The sequence below is a fragment of the Lontra canadensis genome, unplaced genomic scaffold, assembly GCF_010015895.1.
Source record: "Lontra canadensis isolate GAN:19392208 unplaced genomic scaffold, GSC_riverotter_1.0 scaffold191, whole genome shotgun sequence".
NCBI lineage: Eukaryota > Metazoa > Chordata > Mammalia > Carnivora > Mustelidae > Lontra > Lontra canadensis.
The window spans coordinates 55561-68697 of record NW_022631185.1 but is presented as its reverse complement, the minus strand read 5'-3'; the positions used below and the strand labels follow the sequence as shown (position 1 = coordinate 68697).

General features: G+C 43.0%; 1 protein-coding gene across 1 annotated transcript in view; it reads right to left on the bottom strand.

Moving 5' to 3' along the window:
* LOC116861115 (zinc finger protein 264-like) overlaps positions 1 to 13137 on the bottom strand; it is a 315410-nt gene that overhangs the window by 295356 nt on the left and 6917 nt on the right. The window contains exon 5 of the mRNA XM_032847594.1: positions 10053 to 10472. Coding sequence (XP_032703485.1) covers positions 10053 to 10472 — 420 coding nt within the window. The remainder of the gene's footprint in view (positions 1 to 10052; positions 10473 to 13137) is intronic.

Below are 13137 nucleotides of genomic sequence, written 5' to 3'. Positions count from 1 at the left end.
GTTTCTTGCCTCCTTTTTCCTTCCTTTAAAAAAAAATCCTGTTTGAGAACTTTCTTGGGCTGTGGCATCATTAACGCAGCCAACTTCACCTAAAATCCTAATTCTATGCAGAATACACTTCACTGTTTAAATGTATGAGCCTGAATTGTATAGAAATCTCTTGAATACCATATTGCTATAATGTTAAAAACTCTCCATCACTGGCTTGACTGGTGGCCAAATGCAGAGACACATGGACCAGGAGCCCCAATACCTGATTCCTTGCCTGGTAGGGTGAGTCTTACTGCTGTTATCCACTGCCCTGCTTTTTCTCATCAGCCCTTTTTGAGGCGGATCTATCATGCGTGGCCCAGAGTCATGAAATTAAAAGTAAACATGACTGGTCAGAACCTGATGAGCCAAACAGGTGTTAGCCACACAACCTCTCTTCACTTCCAAAGTTCTAGATGAAATAGCCCTCATTGGCAGGTCCTCTTTTCCCACAGCAGTCTACTCTTCAGCCCACTGTAGGTTGGTTTCTGAGCCTGCCACCACTCCCACAGAGGAGCAGGATGTCTGTGCATCTTACTGATGGTGATGTTGATTGGTCTTGATGTCTTGACCTAAAGTGCTGTCTGGGGGGTTGTTCTTTAAAGTTACTATTTATTTCTTCTTGTAATTACTAAATATCTTACAGGAGAGATTTTAAAATTTGCAAGTACAGATCTTTCTTGCCTTACGATGAGGCTTTATCCTAATAAACCTGTTGTAAATTGAAAATCTCGTAAGCTGAAAGTGCATTTAATATGCCTCAGCTACTGAACATCATAGCTTAGCATCTTCTACCTTAAAAGTGCTCAGAATACTTATACTTGCCTACAGCTGGGCAAAGTTATCTAACACAAAGCCTGTTGTATAATGGTATTGAATATCTCATGTAATTTATCAAATACTGTCTGAAAGTGGAAAACAGAATGACCGCATGGGTACAGAAGGGTTCTAAGTGTGTTGGTTGTTAATCCTTTGATTGCAAGCCTGGCAGGGAGCTGGGGCTCACTGCCACTCGCTGCCTCTGCCCAGCATCGTGAGGGAGTATTGTACCGTGTGTCATTAGCTGGGGGAAAAGATAAAAATTCAAAATTTGAAGTATAGTTTCTGCTGAATGCTTGTTGCTTTTGTAAAGTCATTGTAAAGTCAAAATATCATAAGTTGAACCATCATAAGTTGGGGGCCCTCTGAATCCAGCTTCTCCTCAAACTTTCACCCATTAAATTTTAGCATCTTGCAGGTGGATCTTGCCTACAGCCATTGTGACTCTGTGGTATTGGCGAATTTCTATTTCCCTCATTCTTTCTATATTTAGTAATTACATTTCTCCTGTAAGTTAATGTCCCTATTTATTTATTCAGTAATTTATTTATATCAGTATGAATTCATGGATATTTATTTTTTCTATGGGCTGTAATTAAATACTATTTATTTTATTGTTCATATTCTTCCAGCTTTGGCCATTGGGAACCCTTTCAGGTTGGCTCCTGGGACTTTTCAACAAGATGCCATCCTTTTCTGAATGCTTCTAACTTGCTACACCCTCCTTAAGTCCTCTCCCTTCCCCTCCAGGAATACCCTGTATGACTTTCTGATGGATTCTACCTCCCATTTTGTGAAATCTGCTTCTTTCCAGACCATCCATTTACTTAGGCCCCTGTCAATCTCAGTCATTTCATTAATGCCTTTGCCATTTTTGCTAAATTTACATTCTACCCAGATTGTGATTCACTTACTACATTTTTGAAAATGTCTTCTCTCTGTTTTTTAAACTTTAATACATGTACTTTATTTATTTTTTTAAAGATTTTATTTATTTATTGAGAGAGAGAGAGCACAAGCCAGGGGGAGAGGCAAAGAAAGGCAGAAGCAGGCTCTCTGCCAAGCAAGGAGCCTGACGTGGGGCTCCATCCCAGGACCTCAGGCTCATGACCTGAACCGAAAGCAGATGCTTAACTGACTGAGCCACCCAAATACTCCTTAATACATCTACTTTAGAAGGAAAGTTTCAAATCACTTCAAAGGGTTTTACCCAGGCCATAATCAGATTCCCTGATTGCCGCTAAGATGTCTTTTTACAGTTAGCTCATTTGAATCCAGATTCAAACATGATCTACAAATTGTATTTGGTTGTCTTGTCTCTTGAGTCTTAATCTAAAGCAGTCTCCTCTTAATTTTTTAAGGCTTTGTGTGACCCCAAGGATAATGTGGGATGTACCTCCCTCCTTTCCCCACCCAATTCCCAATATATCTAACAGTTTGGGTAATCTTATATTCTGGTTTAATTTTTAATTTGAAAGCACTTACTTTTAAAACTCCTTATTTACATCGTGGTAAAAAGTCCCATATAACATAATATTTGCCATCTCAAACATTTTTAAGTTTTCAGCTCAGTGGTATTAATTATAGTCACATTATTGTTCAGCAGATCCCAGGACTTTATCATCTCGCAAAACTAAAACTCTATACCCATTAAGCAGTAACTCCACATTCTCCCTTTCCTCAGCCCTGTGACCATAATTCTAGCACCCTTTTTTCTGTTAAGATTTTGTGTGATTATGCAAATAATACTGGAAGAAACAGTGCCGGTTGTCCTGTGGGATGTCCCCATTCTAAATCTGTCCGCTTCCTGTGGTGTCCTTAAGCTTATTCCTCTCTGTATTTTCTGTAAATGGAAGTTAGTATATCAGAGACTTGGATTCATCTTCAACTTCCTTGGCAAGAATACTTTTTAGGTAGTTTTGTGTGCTTCACCAGCATGATCTGGAGTTGGCTTTTCCTAGGGGTCCAGCCTTTTAAAGTCATTCTCCAAGTCACTGCATCAGTCAGAGGCAATGAGGTTTCAAAGTGTTTGCCATCTCTGGGTTATACATAGGCCGGCTGCTTTAGTTCTTTCTGCATTACCTCTTCCGGATTCCTCTGTATTCCTCCATCACTCCAGATTGGTCTTCAGACACTTGAATTAAGAGGTGGTGGGAACTCCTTGAGGAGCCTGGCTTTGGGCCATTTGTTGAGAATTCTGGGCCAGGGCTTCCGACTGCTTGAGGAGTCTTAACTAGAGAAAGTCAAGGAGCATGACTTGACCAGTTTTGTTCTCATGCTTCTTTTATGCTAAAACTGGAATCGGCGACTGTATGGGATAGTTGACTCTGCCTGTCACCCCTGAACTATTTGAACATACGGAAGACGTACAAACCACTGCCTCTGTATTTTACACACTTGACCTGCTAAGACGCTACATACCTCAGCCTGTTATTTTGGCTTTAAGCTTGCTGCTCTCCTGTGGGCTCCCAAGGATAATGCTTTGCTGCTTCCCTTCTTTTCCCACCCAGTTCCTAACCTCTGACAGGGCACTGCTATTTCATTCAAGCTAATTTTTTTTTAAATTTAGAAATACTCACATTTTAAACATTTTTTGTGATTATGCAAGTAACATTTATTCTTTGAAGATTAGAAAATGACGTGTTTTTCTTTGACTATTTGTATTTCCATCTCCCAGATACACTTGCTGCTAAAATTGTCCAGATATTTTTCCTATGCATAGATCTATATAGATTTGTATATAAAAATATTTTTATGAAATAGAATTTTACCATTGGCACTATTTTGAAGGGTGTAATTTTATTCTAATATATCATGAATATCTTTCCATATCCATATTTATGCCACTAACTTTTGTTTTACAGGACTGCCTAGTACTTGATTACATAGATGTGTCCTGATTTATTTTCTAGCACTAGCTTTCTAAAGTTGTAAACTGACATTGGATTTAATTTATCTTTTATGTGTACATTACTGCTATCATTACACTTCCCTGTTACCTCTTAGGCCTTAGCATTCCCTTATCAATGCACTCTAACATCTTTGCATATGGCCATGTTTCCTAAGAGGAAATTCCCAGCAGTAGAATTTCTGGGCCAAGAAGTATGTATATCTAAAAGGTTTTAGAAACCTTCCTGGCCGCATCTCAGCAAAGTCTAAAAGTTATGATTTTTTTTTTCTCTAAACTCTTCAGCTCTCTCGCACTTTTCTCCTTGAAGAATTAGCTCTGTGAACCCATCTAATAACAGGACTGAAAGCAGACCTAGAAAGAGTCATAGGCAAAGTTTGTTAGAACCCTAATTCTAACATAGTTTTATAGGGTTTACTTCTCTCACTAAGCAAATAATCGTAAGCATATTGGGAAACTTTTGGAAAGTGAAGAAGGCTAATAAATTTCCTAATAGTCCCAGAATCTCAACATGTACGAGCCCAGGGATGTGGTTATGTTTACAGGTAGAAGAGCTCTTGGCAGAGAAGGGAGAGTGTGGGCTTCGGAGCCAGGCTGACCTGAGGTCAAATCTTGGTCCCTTCTTGGAGCCTGATTGGTTAAACTTTGTTTCCTCCGGATACGGGAGAGCAGTGCTTCCCCAGAACTGTCCAAAGGCCTGGAGCTCATCTGCGTAGAAGAGCCTAACAGTGTCTGGTGCAGCGTAGGCAGTCTGTTACCCGGAGCTGCTGGGATAGAGTATTCTGTTTCCATGTATTTTTCATTTACTTTTTAAGACTTCCTTAGTGATAGCAAACTATAGAATTGTAAACCAGGTTGTTTCATACTTTAGTATTCTCTGTACGAGTTAAGTTTTTCTGTGTGTAAGGGCTTCTCATATATATGTTGCAGATTTGAAGTTCTCTTTTTCTCATTTCATAATCACATTCTTAAATGACTAATTATAAAAAGGTTTGATTAACAGAGCATAAGGCATTGTATTTTTAGTTTTCTTAGGATAGATTTCCAAAAAGTGGTATGATTAGGTGAGATGTGGTGTAAATATTTTTATGGCTTTTGAAACATCCTGATAAGTTGCCTTCCGGAGAGGCCATGCCTTTTGTAGCAAAGGGAGGTCCAGGGGTGTGAAACAGGTGACAAACCGTCCTCCCTCCTGAGTCCCGACAAGTGTTGCTGCTCAGTTATGTTCTGTGGGTCTGCTGCACTGGAATAATCTTCCACAACACGGCCCTTTGGGCAGACAAAACAAACTGCAAAGTTTGTGCGTGCGAAGAAATGTCTTTGCCATGCCTGGTATAAATAAGCATGTGAACAACTCTACCAGCAATGGGTAGGTAACTCACTTAAAACAAACCAACAAAAAAGTTTGCCTAATTGATAAACCAAAAAAATGATTCTTTGCTTATTAATGGATTTTCCACATATGCTTTTAAATTTCTTTGTGAACAATATAGATACTTTGCCTTTTTAGCTAGTGTGTCTTCATGCCTTTTCTAGTTGATTTGCCTGAAATCACGTTTTTTTAAAATTTAAATTTAAATTCAATTTAGTTAATATATAGTATGTTGTTAGTTTCAAGCAGAGTTTAGTGATTCATCGGTTGCATGTAACACTCAGTGCTCATTCCATCAAACGCCTCCTTATTGCCCATCGCCCAAGTTACTCCGTCCCCTGACCCACCTCCCTTCCAGCAACCTGTTTCTTTCCTATGGTTAAGAGTCTCTTCTAGTTTGCCTCCCTCTCTATGTTTATCTTAATTTTTCCTTCCCTTCCCCTTTGTCCATTTTTTTGTTTCTTAAATTCCACAGGAATGAAATCATATGGTGTGTGTCTTTCTCCGGCAGACTTATTTCACTTGGCTTAATACCCTTTAGTTTTATCTATGTTGTTGCAAGTTGCAAGAGTTCATTCTTTTTGATGGCTGAGTAACATTCCACTGTATATATACACCACAGTTTCTTTATCCATTACCTATTGATGGACATCTGGGCTCTTCCCTTAGTTTTTAAAGTAGGCACTTCTGAAGGATGAATGTTTTTCATTTTAAAGTAATACTTGGCTCATTAAAGATAACTCCTATTTTATAGAGAGGTAGAACTCTCTTCCCTTTGCCCCCACAATGTCCCATACACCATGAACACCATTTTCTTATAATTTAAAAATAATTACTAGATTCATGAAAGTGGCTGCCTCTGGGGAGTAGTGGGGAAAGGTCTAGTTTTCACAGTACCTCTGCGTTTTCACTTTTCTACCCATGTGACTGTATCACTTATTACAAGACGTTTAGTTTTCACAGAGCTATGATCACTCCATGTGTGCAATAGTACAGCTCCTATCCCCCATCCCTGCCTTACTCCTGCGCCCTGCTGTCTTACCTCCTCATCTGTTAGCACCTCATTAACAGCTGTGCCACAGCTTTCCACGTGGGGCCCTCCTCTGCCATTTGAATGTTTGACTTAGTTCTGATTTCTCGTAGTTGTAAATGATATTGCAGTGAACATGGTGGTGCTTAAATGTTTTTCCAGATTTAGGATTCTTTCCCTCAGATAGGTTTTGCCAAAGGCGAATCACTGGGTCAGGATGGGTATGATTATTGTAAGGTTCTTTTTTTTTTTTAAAGATTTTATTTATTTATTTGACAGACAGAGATCACAAGTAGGCAGAGAGGCAGGCAGAGAGAGAGGAAGGGAAGCAGGCTCCCCGCTGAGCAGAGAGCCCGATGTGGGTCTCGATCCCAGGACCCTGGGATCATGACCCGAGCCGAAGGCAGTGGCTTTTACCCACTGAGCCACGCAGGCGCCCCCATTTATTTCGTTTTTTAGGAGGTTGAACATTTCCCTCTAAGTTTGTTAAGCAATTACATTTTTCCTGTCTTTGCATGATCTTTGTGGTCTTAATATCTTTCTATCAATTTAAATAATCTCTTTATATAATAAATATTTTTATACAGTTCAATCCTGTGTTCCAAGAATACAAAATCTAAACTTCTCTAAATAGTGTTTTATTTTCAAATCTATTTTAACTACTCTTGAATTGACTTTGATATATTGTGTGAAGTAATCAAAATTACCCATTCTTAATTGCTCCAACCTCAATTATTAGTAAATGACTCATAGTCATAATACATTATTATATAGTGTAGGATCTATTATCTGGACCATCTACATTGTTTCATTGACTTGTCCTATTTTATTTTTGATCTATGTTCTTCTTAATTTTTATAGCCTTATATTTGGGCTTTCTATCGTACCTTTAAAAAGTATGTTTATATATATGCATATTGATATGAAAAATACATAATTGTATTCTTCTGGATGAAAATTTATGTTTATCAATTAAAAAGTCGAATTTATAAGTACATGAATTTGTAAGTACACTAGAGGAAAAAAAATTGTTACCTTTTAATCTTAGCATCCTGGAACATACTGTCCTTTCAATCAAAGTTTAGTTTACTTCTCATCAGTACAAGTTTTCTGTAGTCATTCCTACATACTGTTGCAGTGAGGGTTTCCTTGTGTGTGGTTTTTCTTTTTTGTTATGGTTCTCATTTATAAAAGCCAGTGTTCCGGGATTGGGGTCACTTCAGTGTTGCCCCACTGCATGTACCCAAGCCAGCCAAACCCGAGTTCCACAAGCAGTTGGGGGCCACGGATGCTGCTGAAATGTTGATGTAAGCCGGAGACCCTTTCTCCAGGGAATCTGAAAAGCCTAGCAGTGTGCATGGTGTGTGTGTGTGTGTGTGTGTGTACGTGTGTGTGTACGTGTACCCACACACATACTTACGAACATGACCTTGGTGCACCAGCCATGTCGCCACATTAGCTTCACACTTCCAGTTGGGAAGCTCTGGGTTCGGTGCTGATGCACGGGCCATCAGGTCTCCTACAGGTGTGATCTTGCAGGAGGAAAAAAGTAGAGGACCACTGCCTGGCACCTGGCCCGCTTCAGCCTCTCAGGTAAAATGTTAGGCTTGGAATAGAGAGAAGGGAGCTGGGCTGCGAGAATCCGCCCCATGAGGCGTACGTCAGGGAGCCAGGTGGGCAGGAAGTGGGAAGTCACGAAGAGGAAGCGGGATAATCCTCAACAAAGCACCTCTTGTCACATGATCTTTGACTTTTCAAGAGATGCTGGAATGCTCAGTTTTTATGTGATGTCTCCCAATATTTTAATTAAAGCAACTAATTAAAAAAATCCACTCAGGACCATAAAACACTTGTGGGCTATGTCTGGTCCATAGGTCCTATTGTGAGGCGTCTGAATCACTAGGGGCCAGATCTGCTGCTGACTGGGTAGGGATTTAGAGTGGATAGACTGGGAGGGGCAGTCATTTGCTCAACAGCACACATGCAGAAATCAGTGGTATCATAACCAACTCCAAGTCAGGCCCAAGTGAGTCCCGAGCCATGCTATTACCTAGCCCATGGTTTAAAGGAAGAGATCATGTTGAGTGAAATAAGTCAAGCAGAGAGAGTCCATTATCCTATGGTTTCACTTATTTGTGGAGCATAACAAATAGCATGGAAGACATGGGGAGATGGAGAGAAGGGAGCTGAGGGAAATTGGAAGGGGAGGTGAACCATGAGAGACTGTGGACTCTGAAAAACAACCTGAGGGTCTTGAAGGGGCGGGGGTGGGAGGTTGGGGGAACAAGGTGGTGGGTATTAGGGAGGGCACGGATTGCATGGAGCACTGGGTGTAGTGCAAAAACAATGAGTACTGTTACGCTGAAAAGAAATTGAATGAATGAATGAATGAATGAATGAAGGCAGTGTTTCTCAGCCAGTGTGTGGCCCCTGGAGCAGCAGGATCCTGTTACCTGATGTACTAGACTAGTGACGGCCCAAGAGATCAGGTCCTAATCCCTGGAACTTTTAAATGTTGCCTTATTTGGAAAAGGGGGCTTTTCAGAGGTGATTGAGGAGTCTGAGATGAAGACATTATCTGGGTTGGCCCTAAATGCCACTAACATATCCTTATAAGCAAGCAGAATGAGATCGATCTCTCTTTCTTTCTCTCTCTCACACACACATGCAAAATTTTAAGACTAGAATGATTCAGCCACAAAACAAGAACACCAGCAGCTGAAGAGGCAAGGAAGGACTGTTCCCTAGAGGCTCCAGATTACGGCCTTGCTGACATCTTGTTTCAGCCACCAGGTTTGTGGCAATTTGTTAAAGCAGTCCCAGGAAGCGAATGTATCTAGGAACATCTTAGAAATTCTGAGGCTCCCTCCCAGACCTGCTGAACAGGAGATTCTGGGAATGGGGCTTAGCACCCTGTTTTAACAAGCCCTCCAAGGGCTCTGTTGAAAACTGAAGTTCCAAAAACACTGGCTTAAGGCAAGGCCTGAAAAAACAGGGACCAGGCATTTTGTGCAAATGTGATTTGGGGCCTGCGGCAGAACTGGAGGTGAGTTTGACCTAAAGGCATTCATGCATCTGCATGAAGTGCTTGACCCCCACAGACATATGAGCTTTTCAACCTTGTCCCAAACCAGTATTTCTCGAACTTCAGTGTACAATAAAGAGAAAGGTAATAAGCAAAACAAGGTGGTATGTGCTACAAAGAAAAAGATGGTAAATGGGCAGAGGGAGTGCCAGTGGGTAGGGCCAGTTTTAGACTGGGTGGTCCAGGAAAAGCTTTCTGAAGAGGTGACCTTATGAGAAGGCAGCCAAGGAACATTAGGGAGGAGAGGGTTCTGGGCAGAGGAAACAGCATGAGCAAAGATCCTGAGGTCAGAAAATAGCTTAATGTTCGGAGGAAGTGCTGGGAGAGCAGTGTCACAACCCGCTCGAGGAACTAAATGTGTCCCATGTGACTCTGGAGAGGAATCCTGAAAGCTTGTGCCTGGCTTTCTCCAGACCTCACCCCATGCGCCTCTTTGCAGGTTTTGCTTTCTATACTGTTGCTATAACTCTCAGCCATAAGTATGACTATATGCACAGTCCTTTGTGTCCTCTTACTGAGTCACCAAACCTGGGTGTGGTTTTGGGAACCCCTGAGGCATATCCCCATGACTAATGTACATGATGTCTTAGACCTCCCAGGGTGAAGGAAATCTGAAGGTTCCACGTGCATAGTATGTTTTATTAAGAACCGCTGGAAGTCAGTTGCCACAAAGGTCTTCCTCACCCTCACTGTATGCGTAGGATTTCTCCCTGGTATGGATCCTCCGATGTACTTTAAGGGATGAATCACAACTAAAGGCTTTTAGACATTCCTTACACTCATGGGGTGTCTTGATGCTGTGGGTCCACTGGTGCTTGGTTAGAGAGGAGCGGTACCTGAAGGCGTCCCCGCACTGCTTACACGTGGAGGGGCTCTCCCCAGTATGAGTTCTCTGATGGAGGCTGAGGGAGGAGCTGTAGCAGAAAGTCTTCTCACAGTCACTGCATTTGTAGCGTTTCTCTCCTGTGTGGGTTTTCCACTGCTCGATGAGGGAGGACCTGTACCGGAAGGGTTTCCTGCAGTTGGGACACTTATAGGGGTTCTTGCCTGTATGAGTTCTCTGGTGGAGATTAAGGGATGAGGCCCAGCTAAAGGCCTTTCCACATTCACTGCATCTGTAAGGTTTCTTCCCACTGTGGATCCTCCGGTGCTGGCTGAAGAATGGCTGATCACTAAAGGCCTTCCCACACTCATTGCACTGATAGGGTTTCTCGCCAATGTGAATCCTCTAATGGGAGAGGAGGGCTGAGCGTTTGCTGAAGCCTTTCCCACATTTGTTACAGAGAAATGGCTTCCTGCCACTGTGGGTGATCTGGTGCTCCTGGAGGGAGGAGCTCCACCTGAAAGCTTTGTCACAGTCCTCACACTTGTATGGTTTCTCTCCAGAATGAATTCTTTGATGCTGAGTAAGGTTTGCCCTCTGGCTGAAGGCCCTTGTGCACTCACTGCATTCATAGGGTCTCTCCCCTGTGTGGATCCGCCAGTGCTGAGTAAGGTAGAACTTGGAGCTGAAGGCTCTCCCACACTCAGGACATCTATAGCCTTTCTTCTCTGTGAAGCTGCTCAGAGATCCCACCAGGATTGGCATCTCGGAGAGGCTGTTCTCTCTGCAGGGCTTTATGAAGTTCATGTCCCAAAGTCCTTTCTTTTGGGGTGACTCTTCAGAGATGTTATGCTTTGAAGGTATCCTGTTGTCAGGCCCAGTGCCCCAGTCTGAAATAAAGTTTTCAAAACTGCAAATTCCTGTAAGGTGTGAGACAATGCTCCATTACCCATTGTGACTATCAGTCTTACTTGTCAGCCCGACCATGCTCTAGTCCCCAGCGATCTCAATCAAATACAAATCCAAGTGTTGGTTAGCATTTTTAAAAAACATTTTATTTATTTATTTATTTGACAAAGAGAGACAGTGAGAGAGGGGACACAAGTACGGGAGTGGGAGAGGGAGAAGCAGGCTCTCTGCCGAGCAGGGAGCCCAATGTGGAGCTCGATCCCAGGACCCTGGGATCATGACCTGAGCCGAAGGCAGATGCCTAACGACTGAGCCACCCAGGTGCCCCATGTTGGTTAGCATTTACAATCACTTCAGGTAAAGGAAATTATCTATGATCATGTAGGTGGGCCTCACCCAATCAGTTGAAGGCCTGAAGAGCAAAAACAGGCTTCATAGAGGAAATTTTGCCTTAAGACAGCAGCATCAACTCCTGCTTGTTTCCAGCCTGCTGGGCAGCCCCACACATTGTGTACACACCAGCCCCACAAATGTGTGAGTCATTTCTTAAAGTAAATCCCTCAATATATAGTTTATTGGTTCTGTTTTTCTGGAGAATTCTGAGTGATGTATCATCTCTCTAATGAGGCTTGACACCTGGGGCCAGGCTGGGTTAAGGGGGAAGCATGCACAGATTACAGAATCGGGGAAAGCAGAATTGACCGACAGAGGAAAGAAACATGTCAAGGATGAATCCAGCTCATCTGGGAAGATGAGAACCTGGAAAGGGCAGACCATGACACTGGGGCCTCAGAAGCCCACGTGGGCTGGAGTGAGCCCTCACTACCTCGCAGCCTGGTCTCCGCAGCTGGGGCACATGCACACTCAATTTTAGGCTGTTGCTGTTCTTCAGTGAGTCATGGAACTAAGTCAGGTTCCCTACCTTGGCACCAGTGACATTTTGGGCCAGGCAGTTCTCTTGTGGGGTATTGCAAGATGGCAGGCAGCATCCCTGGCCACTTCCCCTCTGCACCACAGCGCCCTCTCAGCTGGGACGACCAAAAAATCTTCAGACATTGCTACATGTCCCCTCAGGGCAAAACCACTCTGGGTTGAGACCACGGCTTTAGTAGGTTGTGACAAGAAGTTTTAAACAACGGGATAGAATAGAGCAACAGTGCACTGTGTATAGTAAGGACAAATATCACTTCATACTATTTGTTTTTTAATTAATTTATTTATTATTTAAAGATTTTATTTATTTATTTGACAGAGATCACAAGTAGGCAGAGAGGCAGGCAGAGAGAGAGAAAGGAGGAAGCAGGCTCCCTGCCAAGCAGAGAGCCTGATGCAGGGCTCAATCCCAGGACCCTGAGATCATGACCTGAGCCGAAGGCAGAGGCTTAACCCACTGAGCCACCCAGGTGCCCCACTTTATACAATTTTTATTTCATTTATGTCTCATGGATACAAAGCATGTGCCGTGGGCTGTGATGTAAAATGTACCTTTTACCAGGGTTGTGGGAGAAAGAAGTCTGAGGCATACAGACATGGGGCAGTCAGTTCCATCACAGGGACTGAGCAAGACAGAGCCAGAAAGAAGGCAGAGAGAGGTGGAGGCAGAGGCAGAAACAGGCTTTAAACTGAACTGAGATGTCGACAGTACGTTCTCTGTGGGCACCCTTCAATGGGACCCCGTTGACTGCGCCCTTGTCGATCCTCCTTTGGGCTCTCCTCCCCCCCACACATCCCAGCCAAACACTGGCACATACTGAGTGTTCAACAGGAGTCAGCTACCTATAATGGCTAAACCAAGCGTGGCCAATTAAAAAGCTCGGTCCCCTGGCCTCCAGCTGGCTTAAGAAAGAGAACAGATATGGTCTGATGGCACTAGGGCCTGCAACTTCCGTTAGAACTTCTGGGAAAGAAAGCCTTCTGCCCTGCTGGGACCAGTGTGTCACTGAACCCATTGCTGCCAGAAACAGAAGGGGCCAGCCCAGGAGTGGAACCAAGAGAGGAAGAAACAGAACTGAGAAACACAGAGTGGGAGCCTATAGAGGACCAAAGAGACAAAGGCCAGGAAGTAACACTTGAGCTCCTGGATCCAGCCATGCCTGAAGTCTGAGTTACCCTTAACTTTTCCATTATGTTCATACAGAGAGGTGGACACTTCAGGGGAAGG